General features: G+C 40.6%; 1 protein-coding gene across 1 annotated transcript in view; it reads right to left on the bottom strand.

The window, feature by feature from the left end:
* Positions 1–535: 535 nt before the first annotated feature.
* Positions 536–25,902, bottom strand: part of PRKAR2A (protein kinase cAMP-dependent type II regulatory subunit alpha) — an 84,920-nt gene continuing 59,553 nt past the window's right edge. The window contains exons 5-11 of the mRNA XM_081245264.1: positions 24,944–25,050; positions 20,893–21,046; positions 12,246–12,347; positions 11,998–12,072; positions 7,818–7,883; positions 5,347–5,488; positions 536–4,865 (exon numbers count right to left, since the gene is read on the bottom strand). Of these exons, the coding sequence (XP_081101390.1) occupies positions 4,732–4,865; positions 5,347–5,488; positions 7,818–7,883; positions 11,998–12,072; positions 12,246–12,347; positions 20,893–21,046; positions 24,944–25,050 (780 nt within the window). The 3' untranslated portion in view covers positions 536–4,731. The remainder of the gene's footprint in view (positions 4,866–5,346; positions 5,489–7,817; positions 7,884–11,997; positions 12,073–12,245; positions 12,348–20,892; positions 21,047–24,943; positions 25,051–25,902) is intronic.

The following is a 25,902-nucleotide window of genomic DNA, read 5'->3' as shown; positions in this document are numbered from 1 at the left end:
ACATCATCTCCTCCTGGGTCTTAAGCCTGACAGCCTTTGGGTGGGAAATATGCTATTGGCTCTCCTGGTTCTCAGGTCTTCAGACTCAGACTAGAATTAAACCATCAGCTTTCCTAGGTCTACAGCTTGCCAACTCGCCCTTCACATCTTGGGACTTACATAACGGTGTGAGCCAATTCCTTGTAGTGAATCTCTCTCTCTCTTTTTTTTTTTTGGCTGTGCTGTGCAGCTTGTGGGATCTTAGTTCCCTGACCAGGGATTGAACCCGGGGACATGGCAGTGAAAGCACCAAGTCCTAACCACTGGACTGCCAGGGAATTCCCATAAATCTCTTTATATATACACACACACACACCTCACACATACACGCTATTGGTTCTGTTTCTCTGGAGAACCCTAATATATATGTCCAGGCCTCCTCTCTAATTTTTAAGAGCTCATACTCCAATCTCAATAATGTACATGCTAGATGAATGCTGTGACACATAGAACCCTGAAATGAGGACAAACACACAACACAAGGCTGCACCAAAAATTCAGATATGATTTGTCAGCCTTTATTAACCAAGAGCAAAGCTGAGCCCTAGAGTTTCCTTTTAAAAAACCCAACCTTGTTTATGGCAAACAATGATTTAATCATATGTTCAACACTACAGAGCAAGAATTGACCACCTTCTAATCACTTATTCTTCTGAGATTAAAATACAAGTGTAAAACAGGTTAAAATAAGATTCTCCCCAATGATTTAAAAATAATTCCAACTGAAAGACATTTCAAACACTATGTGTAGAACTCAGAACCAAAAAGACCTTAAAACATTTTTACCTTTGAGGTAGCACAATAATGCTGAATTAGATTTCTTTTATTACAATGAGCTTAAGAAAACAATGAGGAATCTACCTTTTGCTCAAGGTGGGCTAAATGGTTTTCTGCAAATCCCCCATGAGTTTAGTGACAGTTTTCTCCTTTTTTTTAGAAGTATAAAGATAGCCCTGCAGTGTGTAAAAGGAAACCCATGGGAAGGCTGTTTCCCATAAAATAGACATTAGAGTCATTGAGGAACGTCAGCAGTCAGGACAGGAGGAACAAGAGGTAATTGTAGTGAAAAACCAAAACAACTTGTATCTTGGCAAGATTGGTTTACAAGTGCATGTCAAGAACAAAAAATTCAACATTAGCCAACTGAAAACAAAATATAAAAGATGACATTCGTGGGTCTTTTTCCTTTTTCTCTGTGCAAAAATGCTCATTCAATTTTCCTAAATGAGAGAATTGTTTGTACACTGTGACAGGACATGGAAATGCTGTGTGCCCAGGGGCTGTTGGGTGCCAGTGGCACCTCTCACTGACTACTGTACCGTTGTGACTAGAGAATCTGGGCAATAAGAGGATGAACATGACCTCTCCTGGCTGGAGAATCATTTCTTGACACTTTGCTGCTGAATTCGCTCATTAAACTGTTCAAAGAAAAGCTCCACCCTGATTTCTGAGAATCTACTGCAATTATACATAACATATTTATATATAAGGACTATGGACTAAGAGGACAGAGCAGATGAACCCTTCCTTCAGAGAATACAACCAAAAGAAGAAAGTGGGTGTATTAAACTGGGGCTAGCAGGAAGAATAATACTGCAGGTTGAACCTCAAGGCTCTCAGGTACGTTCTCCACCATGCAAAATCAATAGCAAAGCCAGAAAAGACAGCATGAAGCTCTAAACCATCATAGAAGAGAACAGTATAAAACAATTATCAAAAAGACCTCTTCCCGGGCTTCCCTGGTGGCGCAGTGGTCGAGAGTCCGCCTGCCGATGCAGGGGATGCGGGTTCATGCCCCGGTCTGGGAGGATCCCACATGCCACGGAGCGGCTGGGCCCGTGAGCCATGGCCACTGAGCCACGGGAGAGGCCACAACAGTGAGAGGCCCGCATACCGGAAAAAAAAAAAAAAAAGACCTCTTCCCAACACATGCTCCTCCCTGTGAGGCTCAACTCTCAGTGCAGGGCTTGCCCAGCACAATGTGGACACCAGAGTCCTGAGCTGAACTTGGTCTGCCACCTTCAATTCCTCATGCTGTAAAGAGAACTGGAACACTGTCAGACTCCTGGCACCTTGGTAATGGCTGTGTCCTTTTCACTCACACTGGTCCCTGTAAAGTCTCCCTTCCTCAAGTCAGACCCTCAAGGGGCCCTATATGCAGTGAGGGTCTGGACTGATGATCCATGTCAATCCGCAGTTAGAGCAGGAAGACTTAAACCTGATGAACTCTACTTTGTAAAACTGAAAGCATCAGTAAGTTGGGGGTGTCAAAGAGGCTTCTATGAAGGGGAAGATTGAACTGGGATGTGAAAGAGGGCAAGATGAGAAGTCCCATCCCTAGCAGCCTGCGGGAGTGACTGGGTCGGAGTTCACAGCTGGCCCTAACTAATGCTGGCATGCGGGGTGTAAGGCAGCATCCACTCAGTGTTTGTTTATTTATTTATTTTTATTTTTAAAATATTTATTTTATTTGGTTGTGCTGGGTCTTAGTTGAGGCAGGCAGGCTCCTTAGTTGCGGCTTGCCAGCTCCTTAGTTGCAGCATGTAGGCTCCTTAGTTGTGGCATGCGAACACTTAGTTGTGGCACGCATGTGGGATCTAGTTCCCTGACCAGGGATCGAACCTGGGCCCCCTGCACTGGGAGCGTGGAGTCTTATCCACTGCACCACCAGGGAAGTTCCCCTGCTCAGTGTTTAAACAGAGTCCTTACACAGTCTGGGGGCTACACCTCTGTGTCACTCCTGAAGTTGAACGTACCTGTTACCTGTGTAAGAAACAGGTATGGTTCTTGTTTGCTGAAGTGCAATATCTGCTTTCTTAATTTATATTTGATACTAAAGCAACACCATAGAAAATAAGAACCTCAGAAAACCGTGGGAAAAACCACACAGGCTTTCCTAGTGCTAGCTGCCTGTTTTGGAGTATTAGTTACAATGTTTCACAATTCTGAGACCTGCAAGGCAGGCTACCTAGGGCAGTAAGAAAGAGTCCTTCTGCTTTCACTTCATGGAGCATAAGAAAAAGGGAGAATTGACCAAGGTTGCTATGGGTCACCACTCTGAAAATCTCTTGACCATACTGTTCGTGGCAAAAGCAGACAGCCTGGCTTATTAGGAGGACGATGGAAGGTGACCATATGGTCTCCATCACTGTCTACAACAGGAATGACTCAAGCCCCAGCATGTAATCACTTAGGGGTTTACTGAGATATACAAGGTAAAAAAATTCATATTGGAAAGGGCCTCTTGATTTAATATAAACTTGGCTATGACATCCAAATTTATCTTTAGGTAAATTTCAAACTGCTCTTAGGATCTCTTATAGCATCTGATTCTAGGTTATTCTGAAGAAAAAAAATTTCATTCTGAAATATATCTAGTTAATTATGATAATTCATTAGAATTCCACCTGATATAATCAAAAGGTTTAAAAAGTTTTAAAATACAAGCTAAATTACTTTCCTCTGGGATTAACAACTGGAACCCTAAATATCCCAACATCTTAATTAGAAAGGTCTTTGCAGTAATTCTAGGAAATTGTAAATGATGCTGATTTTTAAAAACTAACAAAAAGAGCTGATCTTTAAGATGAATGCCTGAGTCAGCTGACAAACTGATACATATGAATATGTCCAGGGAAATTCTCTAAATAGATAGTTGGTTTTTTTTTTTCAAAAAAATAGCTGCTTCTTCTTTAAAGAGTTTAAAAATTGATGGTTCAACAGCAAAGCTACATAACAACTCTGGAGTAGAGGGAAAGGTCTCTCTTTGCCAGCACATTGCCATCAGTAAGAGGAACTGGTAATAAGAGATGGGCAGGAGTTGCCCAGGAAAGTATTTAGGTCAGATACAGTGATGGCACTCCCAGACCCCAGCTCCTTATAAATGGACAGCAATTCACTCATGCAAACTGCACAGAGATTAAACAAAACAAAATCTACTAAAACAAAATAAAACACCCCCGCCCCCAACCCAGAAAACCTTCCCTGGCTCTCTGCTACCTGTAAAATGTGCTGAACTCAAATTTTCTGCTCTAACGTGGGTTCCAATGTCTGATCAGTGTGCTTTGGGGTGCTGACCTGCTGGGCCCTGGGCAGGGTCTTTCCCTAAGCATCACTGAGAGTTTGGGGACAGCTGTCATGTGTGCCACTGTCAGCAGGCAGTACAATGCCACAGGACCACAGACCTCCATCACATCTGCCACGATTTTTGATGGTAAAACCAAAGGCTACAGTTGTGGACTTTCTCAAAGGACAAATGAGGAAACAGAAGGCTAAAAAAGGTTTGGGGAGGGTGTCTACAGTTATACAACAGGTTTGTGCCAACCTGTGGTAACTTCCAAAAGCAACAGTAACAGCAAGAGAGGAAAGGAAGATGTTTACACTTTGGACTTTGTATCAGGCACTTAAATTGTTGGAGAGACATGCCATTTTGAACCAAAGATGTGAAAACTGGGTTGGAGTAATCATTACAAGTGGTCTAATAATGGGCTTTCAGAAGCAAAGTGGAGGTGTGGGTTGAACCTCTACCCATCCTTTAGTGCTGACTTCCAAGTTTTCTAAACGCCCACAGCCATAGCAAAGGCAGTGGTGGTGGCAACAGCAGGAACAGTTCTGTCACATTTTCTGTTTGTGTTCTGTGGCTGACCGGAAGGTTTTGGTGTCACATGGAGAAGGCTCTGGGGTGTGGCACACCTACTGCCCAGGATCTATCAGATCCATGCTGGAGCCGAACATCTTCACCAGCTGTTCCTCGTAGTGCGAGATGTTCCTCTTCATGATGTCCATGCAGGGCCCCAGAAGCCTCTCAAATGCTTGTACATCCATAACTGCATTGTTAAAAAGAGGTGAGGGAGAGAATAAGTTCTCTACACCAATAATTCAGTCATTTCCCTCATGCAAACCTTTTCTTAAACATATCCATTCATGTTGTAGGAACTGGACTATTGGATACTGGACACTTGGAAAAAGAAAGGATGTTTCTATGTGAACACAGCAGGACTATGTCATCTAAGTTTGAGACTTTGCAGAGCGCAGCAGCACTCACTCCCTCTGTTCCCACACAGCCCTGGACACCTGTCTCCATCCACAAAGCCAGGGCGTCTATATGGCTGTTCATAGGCTATTGTCAGTGCTCAAAAATGTTTGCTAAAGGAACACACGAACCCATTTCTGGTTGGTCACACAAACTGTTCAAGCCTAGATGTGAGTGAGAGCTGACAGAGTAAGTCAAGGCTTGCTGATGGGAAAAAAATACTGCATGTTAGAAAAAAAAAAACACAACACTAATGCATATAGAATTTTTCTTACCTAAGCATTTCACATCTCCCACTGCATAAGCCGAAGCAGCTCTGGGTTTGTTGGTGACCAGTGCAAGCTCTCCAAAGTACTGCCCCTTACGGCAGCGGGCAATCTCGACCTCTTGGTTCCCACCATCCTTGTTTGCTTTAGTCTAGGGCAGGTAGAGAACATGACCAGGGCTGATTCCAGAATCACAACTAGGCACGTCCAGTTGCACACACTTACATTCCCTTTTCAGTACACTTATTTAACACAATTACTTACATATTCATGTTGCAGAGACTCTAACTGTACCATGTAAACTGCATGGGCTAATCTCAGCGGCCTGGTTTAACCAAATGAGTTGGCTTTTACCAAGAGGTAAGGTGTATATATATATGTATAATATTATTATATTATATATAATATATATACTATATAATAGTATATATTGATATGATATATTAATATAGTATATAATATTATGTTAATATACTATATAACATATAACAATGTATATTTTTATATATTTTATATTTATATATTATACATATATGAATGCGATCCATTTGGTAGATGCTGACTTCTGAGACACAGGGTAGAAGACAAGGTCTTTTGCTAATTCTTCCTAAATAACGTCAATGCTTCTCATAGGCAAACAGTCACAATTCAGGGCTACTTCTTTCTGACTTGAGGCCATGCTTTTCTCGGACAATACTTTACGGTGACAAATTTTATTTTTAGGTACTACCTGCATCTTAAGTTAGTGGTCCCCCTACCATATTTGTTTAGAAGAGTTAAGTAACTAAATACTTTTAAAAGTAATGTTCAACCTTGAAATTTGGTGGTTTAAGAAATCAAGCAGGTTATACTTTGTGCTTTTCAAATTACTGAAAATAAGGTACTATATTTTATTTACTATCTAGAGTTTCTTATTTTTTTTAAACAAATCCATCTGCTAAGCTAAGCAATAATTTAAGTAAAAAATACTAATAACATTAATAAGAATTAGTCTAAATCTTTAAGAACGACTTTATGTTACAGGCAGATAAAAAATTTTTTAAAGGTTAATTTATTATTATTATTTTTTGGCTGCGTTGGGTCTTCGTTGCTGTGTGCGGGTTTTCTCTAGTTGCAGCGAGCGGGGGCTACTCTTTGCTGTGGTGTGCGGGCTTCTCATTGCGGTGGCTTGTCTTGTTGCCGACCATGGTCTCTAGGCGCATGGGCTTCAGGAGTTGCAGAGTGTGGGCCCAGTAGTTGTGGTTTGCAGGCTCTAGAACGCAGGCTCAGTAGTTGTGGCACACGGGCTTAGCTGCTCGGTGGCATGCGGGATCTTCCCGGACCAGGGATTGAACCCATGTCCCCTGCACTGGCAAGCGGATTCTTAACCACTGCACCACCAGGGAAGTCCCTAAAGGTTAATTTAGAAAAATAAACAAAAGTACCACACTGGCTCACATGGTTTGACTTTTCCTCCTTTCACACTTCTGCCCTGACCTGTCTGCTCTGAAGTTGATCTGCCCCTTCCAAGCCAATGATCTCTTTCCAATTTCTGTCGTCTTCTCTGGGACTGCAGACGTGTCCATGTCTACCTAGTCCCTTCTCTAGAGTAGCACTTATCACACTGTACTGTGAACACCAGCCCCCTGTGGGTTTTGATACAATGAAGATTCTGATTCAGTAGGTCTGGGGCAGAGCCCAAGACTGAATTTCTGACAGACTCCCCCTTTCCCAACCCAGTGCCACAGTGCTGCTAGACCTACAAACCCAACACTATGCTGTGATCAGTAGATGTCAATGAATATGAGAAATGTACAAACATGTATCAGTAGTCTAAAAACTATAAGTAAAAAAAAATATTTTTAATTAGGAACAAGCCATCTTATAGGCAGTAATCATATTTTTCTTTCTTCCTCCATACTTCACTTTTACAAAAAATACTCCATAAAAGGTTTTACACTAGGTTGATTTAGTATTATATGTAATGCAGTATAACAAGTTCTTTATTCCTAAAAAAATTGAAACAGGAAATCTGATGATGATGGATTTATGGTAAGAATCACTCTTCCCATCTATAAGTCACTGTGTTTTCTAGGTCTCCCTATCCATCAAATAGCCATAATAATATCTGTCCTAGAGACCTCCCTTCCTAGTGCTCTAAAAAGGAAGCTTTTTCATATTCAACACTCACATGTATTTTATATTATATAATTGCCCCATTCTCTGTTAGGGTGCTTATCCTTTTTCTTATTGATTTGTAGGCCAATATTTCTCATATCATTAATTATGTAACAGAGGTAAAGGCAATAGGAACAAGAAAAAATATACTAAATCTTTATCAATGAATGGGCTTAAACATTGTCAGTCACATATCTCACATAATGATGGTTTTGATACACTAAACACACTTCACATTATTAAAGCAAACAGTTACTTTCTGTGCACATACCTGGCATCTGGATCTCCCCTGACATAACTCACACCATCACACATAAACTCACCTTGCTTTTAATCAAGATGCTCACTTCACCGGACTCTATAATGTAAAAACTATCAGCCTTTTCACCCTAAAAAGGGAGAGGAGGTCAGGTCAGAGCCATATATATATATGTATTAAAGAGGGACACAGAAATAGATCATTTTCACATTGCCTGAGCTTGAATTGGTATTTATTTTCCAAACCTACAAACCAGTCAATGGCTAATAAATTCAGAACAAAACGAGAGGATCCTGATTGCCAGGGATGTTAGTCCAACTATGACTGACAAACATCTCTCACTTCCTAACATGGAGTATTCACATCTGTCTCCATGAATATGCCCCGGCTGGTAACTGCACAGAGCATCAGTCCGCGCACCACAACGAAGAGTACCTCCCCCGCTCACCGCAACTAGAGAAGCTCGTGCACAGCAACGAAGACCCAATGCAGCCAAAAATAAATAACTAAAATAAATTTATTAAAAAAAAAAAGAAAAAGAACAAAAAATTTGGAGGGCTTAAACTACCTGATTTTAAGATTTACTATGTAAGGCTACTGTAATCAAGACAGTGCAGTATTATTAACAGAGAGACAGACGTAGATCAATGGAACAAAAAGAGACCAGAAATAGACCCAAACATATATGGCCAATTGGTTTTCAATGCAAGTGTCAGGCAATGGGATAGGAAAATCTCTTCAACAACTGGTGCTGAAACAATTGGACATCCATATGAAAAACCCTAACCTTATACCATGTAATTAATTCAAAATGGATTATAGATCTAAATGTAAGATCTAAAACTATGAAACTAGAACTGCACAGCTCAATACAGTAGCCACTAGTCACATGGGCCTACTGGGCACCTGAACTATGGCCTGTATAGATTTATAGGTGCTGTAAGTGTAAAATACACATTGAATTTTAAAGACTGAATATCCCCCAAATGTAAAATATCTCATTATTAAATTTTTATATCACTTAGATGTTGAAATGTAACATTTTAGATATATTAGGCTAAAAATATATTATTAAAATTAAGTTCACCTGTTTCATTTTTTTAAAATTTGGCTACTAAAATATTTTAAATTGTATGTGGCTCACATAATATTTCTATTGAACAGTGCTTGCCTAGAAGTAAAACAGGAGAAAATCTTACTAACTGTGCAAACATTTTTTTTTAATAGGGCACAAAATGAGTGAATTACAAGAGAAAAAAATGACAAACTGGACTCGTCAAAATTAAAAACTTTTGCTTTTTAAAAGGTATTATTAATAAAATGAAGAGACAAGCCATGGCCACAGTCACATTTTGGGAGAAATATTTGCAAATCAGTTGCCTGATAAAGGATTTGTTCTCAGAGTACATAAAGAATTCTTACAACTCAATATATTAAGAAGCCAAATGACCTAATTTTAAATAGGGCAAAAGATGTACTTCACCGAAGAAAACATATGGATGGCAAGCAATCACAGGAAAAAATGCTCACCATCATTAGACATTAGGTAAATGCAAAATAAAACCAAAATGAGATACCACTTCATACTAGGATGGCTAACATTAAAGACTCGATACTAAGTGCTGATGAGGATACAGAGCAACTGGAACTCTTGAACATTGCTGGGGGAATGCAGAATGGTACAGACATTTTAAAAAACATTTTGGCAATTTGTTAAACCTATGTTTACCATATGACTCAGCAATTCCATAAAAACATATGTCTATACAAAGACTTGTATGCAAATGCTTATTGCAGCTTTATTCATAATTGCCAAAAACTGGAAAGACCCCAAATGTCTCTCAACTGGTGAGTGGAAAGATGAATTATGGTACATCTGTATAATGAAATACTACTCAGCAATAAAAAGGAATGATCCTCTGATACATACAACAACATGGATAAATCTCAAAAACATTATGGTAAGAGAAAGAAGTCAAACACAAAAAAACTACACATTATATGGTTTCATTTACATGAAATTCTAGAAAAGGAATTTTTAGAGCAATAGAAAGCAGGTCAGTGGTTTCCAGGAGCAAGGGAGCAGGTGAGGGGATTTACTTAAAACACAAACAAGGGAGCTTTTTGGGATGACAGAAATGCTGTACACTATGATTATAGGGATGGTTATAAAACTCTCAAATTGTATACTTAAACTTGGTAATTGTACTGTATATAAAATATAGGGTAACAAAGTTGACCAAACAAACAAAACAACATAAAGCATAGTTTCTGCAGTAGGTCTGGGGTGCGGCCCAGGCACTTGAATTTCTAACACTCCTATGTGATGCTAATGCTGCTAGTCCTGGGACCTCACTTAGAGGAGCCTTGGTCTAGAGACACTGCCGAAAGGGGTCTATAATAAGGTGGTTATCATCTTAATTTGTGTCCATTCTGCACCACCACCTAGCACTCCTATCTTCAAGGACACAGACATCCCAGAAAACACTGTGGTTTTTCATACCTCTTGACATACCTCCTGAAGGTCTGGGGCTTTTCAGGATTAAGTAGAGGTCCTTTGGGAGTAAATTAAAGCACCACAGCTTCAGAAGCAAATGTGGCCAGTCAACATGTCCCATTCCTGCAACTCAGCTCTACATTCTTACCGTACTAGGACACCTGCCCTGGAACACAGCTTACACCCACAGGCTTTTGCTCACATTGTTCTCTTGCCCTGAAAGATCCTTCCCTGACCTCAACTGCTGGAACTGCACTTGTTCTTTAAGCTTAGCTCAAAGGGCATTTCCTTCATGAAACTGTATAGAATACATCCTGTTCTATATTCTCACTGCCACTCTTTTTTAAAAAAAAATAAATTTATTTATTTATTTATGGTTGCATTGGGTCTTCGTTGCTGCACACGGGCTTTCTCTAGTTGCAGTGAGCTGGGGCTACTCTTTGTTGCAGTGCATGGGCTCTAGGCACACAGGCTTCAGTAGTCGTGGCTTGTGGGCTCAGTAGTTGTGGCTTGTGGGCTCTAGAGCACAGGTTCAGTAGTTGTGGTACATGGGCTTAGCTGCTCCATCCCGGACCAGGGCTTGTCGAACCGGTGTCCCCCGAATTGGCAGGTGGATTCTTAACCACTGCGCCACCAGGGAAGTCCTCAGTGCCATTCTTTTCCTTCTCATTATAGCACTTATATCTGGTCCTACTTGTCTTAGTAAATATTTACCGAATCAAACCAATTTCTAATTAAAAGAATTATTAACAGTGGGGCTATCTAGAAAACAAAGGCATTTAGAGATGCCACTTAGAGTAGGCATCATTTTTTTGTTAGTCCTTTTCCTCTGGAGCATCTCTCTCTCATTTTATGATAAGCCTGATTAATCTCTGTGGTACTGGTTGGGCCAACTCCACCTCCAGGGCCCAGGGGTGGTTTGGGGATTTAGGCTTGACCAATCTGAGTCTTCCTTCTAGCCCAGCTCTGGGTTCAGGTATGGACACAATCCCCAACCCAGAACAACCAGACATCTTCCCAGTGGCTTTTTTTTTTTTTAATTAAAAAAATTTTTTTTGGCTGTGCTGTACAGCTTGTGGGATCTTAGTTCCCTGACCAGGGATCGAACCCATGCCCCATGCAGTGGAAGCGTGGAGTCCTAACCACTGGACTGCCAGGGAATTCCCCTTCCCAGTGCTCTTGCCAGAACCACTGGCAGAGAAGTTTTAGACTCAGAAAGGTCTATAATACTCTTTATATATAATTAAAACTGGAAACATAGTAGACTAGGAAGATTATTACAGAGCACTCATCATCATGTTCCAGCCCAGTGTGTGAGGATCCTTACAGCACCCAAATAACAGGACAAAAAGGTACAAAGGAAACACGAAAGATACCTTACAAATCTGGGCAGTCACTGAAGACTGGTTTGTGCTAGATTAGCTAAAACGGACTTTGTGCCAAACATAGAGAGAAGGTACACAACCTTTAGACCTTCTCCAGGTTTTAACAGTGATGCAGGAAGCTTACTCAGGGTTAAAAGAAAATGACATCCAAAAGAACAAACACCAGGAGCCAAGGAAAGGTGAATGGAGGCAAGAGATGTGCATAAGTCAGTGAGCTGAACATCAGTGGGCTTCAGAACACTCTGCAGGAAGTGTGCCTGCGTATCGTGCAATATGAGCTCCCCACAGTGACAGGACAAATGATGCACTAGTCCTTCAGGAGGTGGCTTCCGGGAAAGGAGCTGCACAAGGCCCCCACTCACCTGAGTGATTATGCGCTCTCCATCCTTATAGACCTTTTCTCCTATTACGTCCACAATCTTCATTCGTTCTGACACCTGAAACAATGAACATACACATTATAAGGAAACGTCTCAATTGAAAGTCACAAATAGTATCTATACATCATTGAAATGGGCTAGAATAGTATGATTTAAGAAACCTAACGAGAATCGTTTTAACAGCTTTGCTTAAATCCCCATAAACAGACTCTTATTAAAATAGGTTTTACCTCTAGTGATTTAAGAAGCAGCACAGATTCAATAAATGATTCAAACATCTTCCTCTTTTTTGCATTATTTTTCACTATGATTCTTCTAAATGTCACACGGTCCTATAAGAAAGGATATGAAAATTCTGGTAAATGCCTGTATAAGGGAGCATCTATGGTTTAATTAACTATGCCACAGCAAACATTAGAGGTCTCTGGAAGGTACTGGGTCAACTGAGTGTTTAATGATATTTCAATCTGAGTCATTGCTATGAGAAAAAGACCTGTAGCCTGAGCCAGACAGATGTCTCACATGTTGTCATCTGTTATCAAGTACTCAATGGGTGCCACCTATGGGTCGGGCATAAATAGAATACAAAATTTAAAACGTCCCAGTCAAACATTTATGAGCCCACAGTCACTGTTTAATGTGAAAAGATGCACCTTCAAAAAAGGGAGATAAAACAATCAGATGGTTCTTGCCCTCAAGGACTTTATAATCTCAATGGGGAGACGATACAAAATTTATAGGAATAAAAAAACTACAGTTCAAGACAGCATATGAAATGTGCTAGATGAACTACAGAGACCAAGTAAGTGCCACAAGAATTCTGAGGAGAGAGATCACGATAGCCTGGAGTGATCAAGGATAATTTTGTTGCAAAAATATAAGTTTGTCTGGGACCTGAAGGAGAGGTAGGTTTTAAATTAATGGAGAGATAAAGTAGGAAACTCAGAATGGAAGGCAGGCATGTGAAAGATATCTTGACCCCAGCAAGTCACGGATTCATACTCGAGACAGTTAACCAGAGCTATGATCAGGTACTTCTCAGATATGTGTATGCGTGTGTGGGGAGGGACATGCAGCCAGGAGAATGTTAATTGCTTAGGCTCCTACATGAGTAGGCAGTTTTTTGTACCTAAGTTAATTGTAACTTTCTTCTATCTCGGGCTCTCAGGAATAGAAAAAAAATTTTTTTTAAAGTACAGTAATGACATCCTAAAGGCTGAAAGAATGAAAAACAGCAAGGGGCTAAGGGCATGTTTAGCTGTAGGTTTGCTATTTCAGTATTCTTGATGATGGGGTGGGAGTTGGGTGGAGAAAACACATAGAAGACAGCTGAGTTGAGATGTCTAAATACATTTCACTGGCTCATATTCCATCAGCCACAGAACTCCCTGGTCCTATCCCATGCCATGCTTCATCTGCCTGACAGGCGAAGTCACCTACTGCACCCTATACTCCTAGTATAATAGGTGGCAGACTCCTACCCTCCCTTCCTAAACTGAAGTACAAATAATGTCTGCTCTCTGGTACTAAGCCAGATTCTGCCCCCATTTCCTTTGCCATCTGTCTGCTTGAAAAGAGCCATTCAATCTCTGATTGCTCTAATAAGCTGCATCACTTGCCACTACTTTTTTGAAGTCCAAGGTTAGAGATGTATCATTTAAAATGTTATTGTTATACTTTGGAATATTACTCCATTATCTTTAGACTTCAGTTTCTACATGTTTCCTGCACCAATCTAGGCCAAGAGTGCTGTGGAAAGAGAACAATCAAGACTGAGACAATGGGAATTATAAAATTCCTTTCCTTATGTTTGAGCAGACATTGTCAAAAAAACAGTATTTCTAAATCCATCGATAATGTTACAAAGATTACTACAATTGCAGCAATAAACTGTATTTCTAGCTAAAGAGAAAACAACTGATATCTCTATTTGTGTTCCAACCCTTTCTACACATGCTTTTGCACTTCCCAGAGCTCTCAGGCTGTGCAAGTCCAGTTCCTATGACTGCGGAGGATATAAAAAAGCACCAGACACCAACCCAGCTTTCAGGGAGCTTCCAATGGAGCCATGAAGAGGAAACTCCTACTGTGAAATGGTAGCTTCCTCAGGCAGCAAGTGTTAGAGTCAAGCAAGTAGCCCTGAAGTTCAAAAGAGAAGAATACTACCCTTTCCTTTGACTGCAGAAAGTTTCTACTGGGACTTCCCTGGTGGCACAGTGGTTAAGAATCCGCCTGCCGGGTTTCCCTGGTGGCGCAGTGGTTGAGAGTCCGCCTGCCGATGCAGGGGATACGGGTTCATGACCCGGTCTGGGAAGACCCCACATGCTGCGGAGTGGCTGGGCCCGTGAGCCATGGACGCTGAGCCTGCGTGTCCGGAGCCTGTGCTCCACAAAGGGAGAGGCCACGGCAGTGAGAGGCCCATGTACCGAAAAAAAAAAAAAAAAAAAAAAAAAGAATCCGCCTGCCAATGCAGGCGACACAGGTTCGAGCCCTGGTCTGGGAAGATCCCACATGCTGCAGAGCAACTAAGCCCGTGCGCCACAACTACTGAGCCTGTGCTCTGGAGACCACGAGCCACAACTACTGAGCCCGCATGCCACAACTACTGAAGCCCATGTGTCTAGAGCCTGTGCTCCACAACAAGAGAAGCCACTGCAGTGAGAAGCCCACGCACCACAACAGAGTGGCACCTGCTTGCCACAACTAGAGAAAGCCCGGGTGCAGCAATGAAGACCCAATGTAGCCAAAAATAAATTTATAATTAAAAAAAAAAAAAAGACTCCGTGCTCTGCAGGGGGCCTGGGTTCGATCCCTGGTCAAGGAACTAGATCCCACATGCCGCAACGTAGATCCCACGTGCTGCAACTAAGACCTGGTACAGCCAAATAAATAAATAAATATTTTAAAAAAAGAAAGTTTCTACTCACTTTCATGCAAGCAAGACAGAGTGGGAGCAAAGACTAAGTGTAGTGGTCATGGTGGCAGCTGCCCCCAGTAAGAGAAGGAATATAGAATCCAATTTGAGAAACTCAGTGGCAACACCAGGTCCTCCCTGCTTTAGCCTCAGAAGGCATTTCCAAAGGCCTTGGAAGGCACAAGTAAGAAGTCAGGCTATAGAGGACCCTCTGGGAGTCACTTTCCTGAAGGTGGTACTGAAGCTTTGGAAGGGTTTGGGCTATAAAGCAGGTGAATAACGCAGAAGAAAAGGGCATCTAAATAGGTCACGTAAGGCAGCAGGGAGATGAATCTCACTTAAGATAGCAGGGAGTGGAAGAAAAGACTGCAAAGGATACGGCTAGGAACTAGGAAGGCAGGGCAGGGATCTCAGGAGAGGGAGTTTCAGGAATGGAAGGGTGGTGAGCAGCACCACAACCAAGGGAAGCAGGTGCCACCACTCTGTAGTACCCTACTTTGTGCCAGGCACCGAGGAAACTGCTTCTTGGATGTGCTTCTACTTAATTCTCATATCCAAACAACAAGGCAAGCAGTTGTTTTTTTAAATTAATTAATTATTTTTATTTTTTGCTGCATTGGGTCTTTGTTGCTGTGTGCGGGCTTTCTCTAGTTGTGGCGAGCAGGGGCTACTCTTCGTTACGGTGCACGGGCTTCTCATTGCAGTGGCTTCTCTTGTGGAGCACAGGCTCTAGATGCACAGGCTTCAGTAGTTGTGGCACATGGGCTCAGTAGTTGTGGCACGTGGGCTCAGTATTTGTGGCTTGCAGGCTCTAGAGCATAGGCTCAGTGGTTGTGACTCATGGGCTTAGCTGCCCCACGGCATGTGGGATCTTCCCAGACTAGGGCTTGAACCCGTGTCCCCTGCATTGGCAGGCAGATTCTTAACCACTGCACCACCAGGGAAGTCCAAGGCAAGCAGTTTTACAGTGCATTTTTAATAAATTTCTATTGAGACTTTCTCTTTGACTTTTAGATTTAGGAATGGGTTGATTTCCAAGTGTTTGGAGATTTTCCTGTTATCTTTCTGTTATTGATTTCTGGTTTCATTCCATTGTGATTAGAGAACACGTTGTCTGCTTTCAATTCTTTTAAATTTGTTAAGTTTTATTTTATATCCCAGGATACATGTAGTCTATCTCAGTGAACATTTGTGGGCTTGAAAAGAATGTGTATTCTCTGTTGTTGTGTGAAGTGTCCTATAAATTTCAATTTGATCCTTTTGGTCGATGGTGATGTTAAGTTCTGTATCCTTCCTGATTTTTTGTCTAGTTGTCCTATCAATTGCTGAGAAAGGGGTGTTGAAGACTGCAAATATAACTGTGGATTTGTCTATTTCTTCTTTCAGTTCTATCAGTTTTTGTTTTACATATTTTGAAGCTCTGTTGTTTGGTATATACATATTTAGGGTTTCTGTGTCTTCTTGGTACATTAACTCTTTCATTATTATGTAATGTTCCTCTTTGTCTCTGGTAATTTTCTTTGCTGTGAAGTCTACTTATCTGATATTAATATAAGTTCTACTGCTTTCTTCTGGTTAATGTTTGCATAGTATATATATTACTATACTTTTACTTTCTTTTTTTAAAAATTATTATTTATTTTTGGCTGCATCAGGTCTTAGTTGCTGTGCGTGGGCCTTCTCTAGTTGCAGTGAGTGGGGACTACTCTTCATTGCAGTGCATGGGCTTCTCATTGCAGTGGCTTCTCTTGTTGTGGAGCATGGGCTCTAGGCACGCGGGCTTCAGTAGTTGCAGCACACAGGTCCTACAGCACACAGGCTTCAGTAGTTGCGGCACATGGGCTCAGCAGTTGCAGTACACAGGCTCTAGGGCATGCGGGCTTCAGTAGTTGCAGCTCGCAGGCTCTAGAGCACAGGCTCAGTAGTTGTGGCGCATGGGCTTAGTTGCTCTGTGGCATGTGGGATCTTCCCGGACCAGGGATCGAACCTGGGTCCCCTGTATTGGCAGGCAGATTCTTAACCGCTGTGCCACCAGGGAAGTCCAAAAATAAAGATTATAAGGAAGTCTTTAAAAACAAAGATTCTTATACTTTACAAAATCATTTGGCTTGAACATATTCATAAAGACTTATGTTTCTCATTTTTATGGAGATTTGTTTTTGTTTGTAATCAATTTCTGTCTGAGTTCCAGAAATGCAAAAGATACAGCACTGAGAGAAGTGGCAGCTGACAAAATTGCTGTCTTTGACCTTTTGATGCAAGTTTAGTAACTAATCTGGAAAATAATGAACTGCAATTAATGAAATCTGTAGCTATATTCAAGTATGTTTCTCAGACAGCACATACAATAATTCAAAGAACTTCCTGTCCTCTAATTAGTTAGATTGAATTAACTTGGCATAATAGCTTTAAAAAATTTTTTTATTGGAGTATAGTTGATTTACAATGTTGTATTAGTTTCAGGTGTACAGCAAAGTGAATCAGTTATACATATAAACACTCTTTTTTTGAGATTCTTTTCCCATAATGTGTATATGTCAGTCTCAATCTCCCTATTTATCCCTCCCCGCTGCTTATCCCCTGGTAACCATAAGTTTGTTTTCTACATTCATGACTTTACTTCTGCTTTGTAAAGAAGTTCAGTTGGTATATTTAGATCATCTATATTTATAGTAATTATTCATATACTAGGGCTTACGTCTACCATTTTATTCAATGTTTTCTGTTCTTCCCTGTTTCCTATTCTTGTTTCACTTTTCTTGCCTTCCTGCAGGTTATCTGAATGGACTTATAGAGCTTTTGAGTGTATCTCTTTGTACAGATTATTTTAGTGGTTGCTTTATGTATTATATTTATATATGTAACTTATCATGGTCTACTGGTGTCAACATTTTAGTAGTTTGAGTAAAGTGTAGAAGTTTAACTTCCATTTAGGCCCCTTTCCTTCCCCTTTAGAATGTAATTGTCTTAAATATTTCCTCTATATACATTAAGAACCACGTAAGACAATGTTATAATTTTGCTTCAAGCATCTAACCTATTTTAGAAAACTCAAGAGGATAGACTTTTATGTTTATCCATATGTTTACTGTTATTCTTTCTCCATTCTTGATGTTCCAAATTTCTTTCTTTTATCACTTCTGCAGGTGACAAAGTCTCAGTTTTGTTTTATCTGAGAATACCTTCATTCCTGAAGGATATTCTCACTAGGAATAGAATTCTGAGTTGACAGTTCTTTTCTTTCAGCAATTGAAAAATGCTGTGCTACTTCCTTCTGGCCTTCATGGATAGGGAATCTGGTGTCATTCAAATTGTTTTTCCTCTGTAGGTAAAGCATTGTTTCTCTCTAGTTGCTTTCAAATTTATTCCTGTCTTTAGTTTTCTAAAGTTTGATTCTGATGTGTTTTGGCATAGATTTCTTTGGGTTTATCTAATTTGAAGTTCACTCAGCTTCTTGAATCTGTAGGTTTATTATCTTTCACCAAATTTGGGAATTTTCCAACTATTATTTCCTTGAATAATTTTTTAGCTCTATATTCTCCTCTTCTCCTGGGACTCTGATGACACAAATACTGTATCTTTTGTTATTCGTCCACAGGCTCTGTTCATTTCAGTCTATTTTCTTTCTGTTGTTCAGACTGGGTAATTTCTATTGTTCTAACTTCAAGTTCACTGATTCTTTCCTCCCTTATATTCATTCTGCTATTGAGCCCACCCAGTGAGTTTTTATTTGGGTTATTGTATTTTCCAGTTCTAAAGTTTCCATTTGGATCTTCTTTCTGTCTTCTATTTCTCCACTGAGACCTTCTATTTTTTTCCCTTTGTTTCTAGTGTGTTCATAATTGCTTGTTGAAGGATTTTTATGATGGCTGCTTTAAAATCATTGTCAGCTAATTCCAATATCTGTGTCACCTTGGTATTGACATCTTTTTTTTTTTTTTTTTTTGCGGTACGTGGGCCTCTCACTGTTGTGGTCTCTCCCGTTGCGGAGCACAGGCTCCGGACGTGCAGGCTCAATGGCCATGGCTCACAGGCCCAGCCGCTCCGTGGCATGTGGGATCTTCCCGGACCAGGGCACGAACTCGCATCCCCTGCATCAGCAGGCGGACTCTCAACCACTGAGCCACCAGGGAAGCTCTACCTTGAGTATTTTAAGCACTGGCTTCCCAAGTGTGTGATGTATTCTTTTTTTTTTTTTTTTTTTTCTTTTTGCGGTATGCGGGCCTCTCACTCCTGTGGCCTCTCCCGTTGCGGAGCACAGGCTCCGGATGCGCAGGCCCAGCGGCCATGGCTCACGGGCCCAGCCGCTCCGCGGCACATGGGATCCTCCCAGACCGGGGCACGAACCCGTATCCCCTGCATCGGCAGGCGGACTCTCAACCACTGCGCCACCAGGGAGGCCCAATGTGATGTATTCTTAAACCAATGTATCTCTCATCTCTCAGGGGCAATCTTTTTTTTTTTTTTTTTTTTTTTGGTGGGCCGCACCACATGTGGGATCCTAGTTCCCCAACCAGGGACTGAACCTAAGTCCCCTGTTCTGGAAGCGAGGAGTCTTAACCACTGGACCGCCAGGGAAGTCTCTCTCATGGGCATTCTTTTTTTTTTTTTTTTAACATCTTTATTGGAGTATAATTGCTTTAAAATGGTGTGTTAGTTTCTGCTTTATAACAAAGTGAATCAGCTGTACATATACATATATCCTCATATCTCCTCCCTCTTGCATCTCCCTCTCACCCTCCCTCTCCCACCCCTCTAGGTGGTCACAAAGCACCGAGCTGATCTCCCTGTGCTATGCAGCTGCTTCCCACTAGCTATCTATTTCACATTTGGTAGTGTATATATGTCCATGCCACTCTCTCACTTCGTCCCAGCTTACCCTCCCCATCCCGGTGTCCTCAAGTCCATTCTCTATGTCTTCGTCTTTATTCCTGTCCTGCCTCAGGGGCATTCTTAATTCTACATTAGTATAGCACAATAAAGTGCTCTAGTATGTCTTTAAAATGTGATTTTATTTGAAGAAATATGTTGATAATTCCAAGGTATATATCTAATTCTGTTTGTAGGGTAAATGGAAACAAATTATCATAGATGTGAACATTTTAAAAGTGAAATTTGCAATCTGTACAAGAGGATGATTTTTGTTTGTTTTGTTTTTTGCGGTACTCGGACCTCCCACCGCCGTGGCCTCTCCCGTTGCGGAGCACAGGCTCCGGACACACAGGCTCAGTGGCCATGGCTCACAGGCCCAGCCGCTCTGTGGCATGTAGGATCTTCCTGGACTGGGGCACGAACCTGTGTCCCCTGCATTGGCAGGTGGACTCTCAACCACTGCGCCACCAGGGAAGCCCAGGATGATTGTTTTGTTTAAGAAGGAAGAGAATTATATATTTTGAAGGCTTGATAATGAAGGAAGCAAGGTGGGTCATGTATAATAGAGGATAGGATCATAGCAGTACTGTGCCTAAGACATTCTAGGAAAGTTCTGTTTCCCAGAATATGGCTATCAGCCTTTCTAGTTGTCTAAATCTATTGAATATTGGCATGGACCAACGAATAAATAGATGGCCAAACACAGAGAAAAGTTAGTCCTAGGATAGATAGAGATGGAAAACATGGTTGGCAGAGCTTTCAATGACACTTATTTTTCTAGGTTGTCTCTTGTACAGAGTTAACCCCGCTCTCTCTACTTGTCTGATAAAAACATAAATGGAAAATGTAGTAAGAGCTGACACAACTGCAAGGTCACAAGACCCAGTCTTTTCTCTGTAATTTGGAATAAGTGGTTTGTTGATAAATCACTTCAGAGAAGTGGAAAAACACACTGGTACAAAACCTTCCACAATGTCTTTCAGATAACTGGCTATAAAATATAGTGTGAACCAGCAGCCCAATGACAGAGACTCAGAAGTAAGGGGAATTAATACCATGCTATGCAAGGAGAACCATTTCTCTTAACTCACCAGTCCCCAAAGGGAGCCTTCTGAAGTGGCGACAATGGTAGCAGCTCTCGGGGTGTTGTACATCAGAGCTAGTTCTCCAAAACTGCCATGGTTGTCATACTGACCAACAGAGCGGGTTTGATTATCTTTTGTTACTAAAATATCATAGGTTCCCCTGGAAATATAACAAGAAACAATTTTACTTACAACGGGCAGGTGTACATGAATAGAAGGTTGTTGTTATTGGGAAATTCCAACAGATTTTTGCTAGTATATAGAAATATAATAAATTTTTGCATTTTGACTTTGTATTCTGTGACCTTGCTAAACTCATTTATTAGTTTTAATGAGTGAACTTGGCATTTTCTAGAGGATCATGTCATCTGCAAACAAAGACAAAGCAGCTTTATTTCTTCCTTTCCAATCTGTATGCCCTTCTTCCCTCCCATCAGTCCTTCTTTCCTCACTCCATCTTTTTCTTTTCCTTCTTTTTTCTTTGCTTTATTGCGTTGGTTAGGACCTACAGTATAATATTGCATTGAAGTGGTGAGAGGAGACATGCTTGTCTGGTTCTCCATCTTAAAGGGAAAACATTCAATCTTTCACCATTAAGTATGAGGTTAGCTATAGGTTTTTTTTTTTTTTATATAAATGCCTTTAATCAGGTTGGAGAAAAGTCCCTTCTATTCCTAGTTTGCTGAGAGTTTTTATCATGGAAAGGTGTTGAATTTTGTCAAATGCTTTTCCTGCAGGTATTGAAATGATTGTATGGGTTTTCTTTTGTAGTCTGTTGAAAACTAGGATGTAGAACTGATTAAAATAAAGAAAAAAATGATATAATTCTCTATCTATTGATTGTTAATGACTGCTAAAGAAAAATATTCAGAATGGACAAACATTTGGAGAAACAGGCACTCTCAGTACACCACTGAAGCAAATGTAAATGTTTTAAAGTTTCTGAAAGATAATTAACAACATAACGAATTCCTTAAAGAGACCTTTTGACATAGCAATTCCATTTCTAGGCATTCTGAAGGAGATAAGCAAAGATATTGGAAAATATTTAACTGCAGGGATGCTCACCAGGTAATATTTATAAGAACAAAAACCACAATTTAATCTGCTAACAATAGGGGATAGGTCAAATATATGTCTATATTCATATTATGCAGTCAATATAAATCATGACATAGAATAATATTGTATCCCATGGCAAACTACTTCAAATAGATTTTAAAAATCAAGTCAATGTATATGACCCAACATAAAAAGTATACATATATATGTAATAAAGAGTTGACTACATTTTACATGTTTGTTAACAGCTTTCAAGCCCTACCACTCCCAATCCTTCTTCCTCTTCTGTCTCACATCTGGAAAAGCTGAGAAGAAAACCTGGGTGCTCCCTTATTTGGCACTGATGGGATATTCAAACAAAACTAGAGCCTGCCCATATATAAGAGTACTCTGACCTCAGCCCCACCCTCTAACCACCATGAAACACCAAGCCAGTCACCCCTCCCTGCTGTCTTAAGTCATTTTTGGACCTCTTGGGAATCTGGCCTGTTCTCCCTTAAAAGCCTCATTATGTGAGTGATAAATCTTTTCATATCCTCTTAGCTGTGTGTGTGGTATGATCAGTCTCAATATCTGAACCAAATTTGGGGTAATGGATCTGACCTAACAGTAAAGCATAGGAAAAAAAAAAAAAAAAAAGAAAGGAAGAATATACTCTGGGGATGAAATTAGGGCTAAATTACTTTCTTTCCTATTTTTTTTTTCCCTAAGTTTCCTACAAAGAGCCTCCACTTGTCTGATAAAAATCATTAGGTATCATATGTTACACAAGAAGCAAAGAATAAAGCCAATCACTCAAATATCAGGTACACAGTACCAACCCTGCTCTCAAGGGAGCTCACCACTGAATAGGTAAGCTAACCTGTATTTGACCTGGTGGACAAGGCAAAAGTAACAAGGACACGAGTGGAATACATGGAACTCAGGGTAAATTCACTTACGTGTTTTTAGTCTCTCTTCCAGGAGACACTAGCAACTTAATTTTGGGAACACCACAAATAATTTCAGGAAGCCACAAAACAGAGTCTTTCCTAACCTCTCACTTCGGTCCTCTTCCAAATAATGGGACATATTTTTCTCACTGTTGTTACCATCAAATTATGTAATAATTATCTATTTAATTATGTAATAGTTATCTACTTCTAGTCTCTCCAACTAGAAAATGAGTTTTTTGAGGTCAGGAACAATATCTTTTTAATAATTTATTAACAACCACTTTCAGTGCATGCAAAAGATAATCCCTCTCATTTACATGTGTAATAACAAATCATTCCCTTTGTAGACAGGCATTTCAACCATAAGCTATGGATATGTGAAGGTAAATGCTTATTTCCCAGACTGCAGGTACCTACTGGGATTCCTGTCTTGGTGAGGGAGCACATGGCAGAGCAAGGGGGAAAGGTGACTGTTAGAAGTGGTGATATAACTTAAAAAAATTATTCTGTCACTACTTACAGAATTCTGTGAAGGAAGCATGAGCATAATAGATAAAACAGTCTTAAAGAAGACATTATTTATATCATCTTTACTCTTTAAATAAAACATTTCTTTCCTAACCCTAATTGTAATCATCTGTCACAGAATCAAGGGCCAAAAGGTTACCCAAGGAGTACGTTTTTTTTTTAACGTTTATTTTTTTAAAATTAATTAATTACTTATTTATTTTTGGCTGCATTGGGTCTTCTTTGCTGCATGCGGGCTTTCTCTAGTTGCGGCGAGCGGGAGCTACTCTTTGTTGCGGTGCGCAGGCTTCTCATTGCGGTGGCTTCTCTTGTTGCGGAGCGCAGGCTCTAGGCGCACGGACTTCAGTAGTTGTGGTGCGTGGGCTCAGTAGTTGTGGCTCGCGGGCTCTAGAGCGCAGGCTCAGTAGTTGTGGTGCTAAGTCGGGCTTAGGTGCTCCGCGGCATGTGGGATCTTCCTGGACCAGGGCTCGAACCTGTGTCCCCTGAATTTGCGGGCGGATTCTTAACCACTGCGCCACCAGGGAAGTCCAAGTAGTACATTCTTGAACATTTTCCTGAACGAGCAAAAGGCTCGACGAGACGGGACCAGCTGAATCTAATACAGCTACTTGATCAAAATGAAAAGACCCTTAAAAATCTTAAAAATCAGGAAAGCAATTGGAAAAAAATGAATAAGGTCTGCAGAGTAGATGAGAGTACTGTATAAAATGTTAATATCTGATTTTTACAATTGATCTCTGCTTATGTAAGAGAATATTCTATTTTTAGGAAATATACACTGAAGCATTCAGAGGTAAAAGGGCTTATACCTGCAACTTACTTTCAAACAATAAAGCTAATGTGGTACAACATAAATCTGGGGAACCCAGGTTTATAAGAATTTTTTGTACTATTTGTGTAACATTTCTATAACTCTGAAATTACTTCAAAAGAAAAAATGAAAAATAATTAATGGAAGATATTGGGTGAAGCAACATCTTATTGATCTTAAATTCTGGTGAGGGTGTTCCTTTCAGGACTGAGGAGGGGTCAGAAGGAGTCCTCCAGGTGATACTAATAGCTCAAGAGGTTAGGACACACCAGGGCGAACAGGTCAAACCCACATATTTCATGTCTCCCAACATGATTTATGCCTGGAACAGAGCCAGAAGGGGCCAGAGGTATGGAGGTTGAGGTAGTACACTCATGTGTAAAATTAGGCTAGGACTGAATGATCCAGATGACAATAAAGTGTTACGGATATTCTTTAGAAAATCAATTCACTTGAACACTTGCAAATAACATGTTTATAAAGCATAGCTTGCACATTTCACCTAATTGTAGATAGTGGCAACCCAAGTATGGGTTGTACTGAGGACTCAGGGCAGCAGTAGATAAAGGCAGGCTGTGGACAGAGAGGGGCAAGCTTTGAGAAGCTTGTTTACGTGGCCCTAAGTCCTGTCTGGGCTGAACAAAGCATAGGGTAAAGCACTTGCCCTGAATCATGAATCTTATTAAGTATAGCCGTGCAATTGCAAAACTCCATCTCCTACCGTTCAATGACATAAAAGTTGTCCCCATCATCTCCTTGGTCAATGACATGCTCATCAACTTTGACTGTCCTTTCAAACATGGCATCGAGGACTTGAGAAAGCTGTTCCTGCAGGGAACACACAACAAGAAAAGATGGCTTCTACATTTGTGGGGGGGAAAAACTATGCTTATCTTAGTTGGTGACTACATGGTAGATGGTAGAAGTCCCCACATCAGACTATTCCCCACACTCAAGCAGAAACCTAAGGGCTGTCTGAAACAAATGCTTTCCTGTGGCCATTCAGCTTTGCATCTCCACATATACAGCAAAGTTGCCAAATTTTCTGAGGCAGCGTTGTTTTGAAAAAACATTCTATAATTTACGCAAAAACAGGTATCTAAATCATGGTGCCTATTCTCCCAGCCGCACCCACAAGACTGTCACCTGCCTTGATGGCTCTACTATGTCAGGTGTAAAGCCATGTGATGCCACCTTCCTCCAGGTGTTGATATTAACAGGATCATCAAGGCTAAAAGGCTGAGATGGCCTCACAGGTTATCTCATGGAACAGCACAACTACTACTCTGACTAGCCAAGCACATCACTTTACCTCTCTGAGACTCAGTTTCTTCATATGCAAAAAAGGGTTTAATAAATAGTTTCTAGCTCATCAACTTTTATGACTAAAGGAGAAAAATCTAAGGCAAGTACATGTCACATAACAGGTACTCAATAAACGAGATCTATTACCAGACATGTAATACTGCTACAATCATTTATATACAACACATACAATTACTTACTTACCAATATTACCTGCCATAACCAGAAGGTAACTGTACCAGTAAGTATAATGAAAACAAAACAATGCTATTAAATTCTAACAAAACAGTGGTCTCAGTCTAGGGCCAGCATCCTTCTGTCAGGGAAATCAGTGACCGTTATGGAGCACTAAATACCAGTTTCAACTCAGAGAAA

The sequence above is a fragment of the Mesoplodon bidens genome (genome assembly GCF_964165515.1).
Source record: "Mesoplodon bidens genome assembly, chromosome: 10".
Lineage (NCBI taxonomy): Eukaryota > Metazoa > Chordata > Mammalia > Artiodactyla > Ziphiidae > Mesoplodon > Mesoplodon bidens.
The sequence above is the reverse complement of the archived record's forward strand: the minus strand, read 5'-3'. Positions and strand labels throughout refer to the sequence as shown.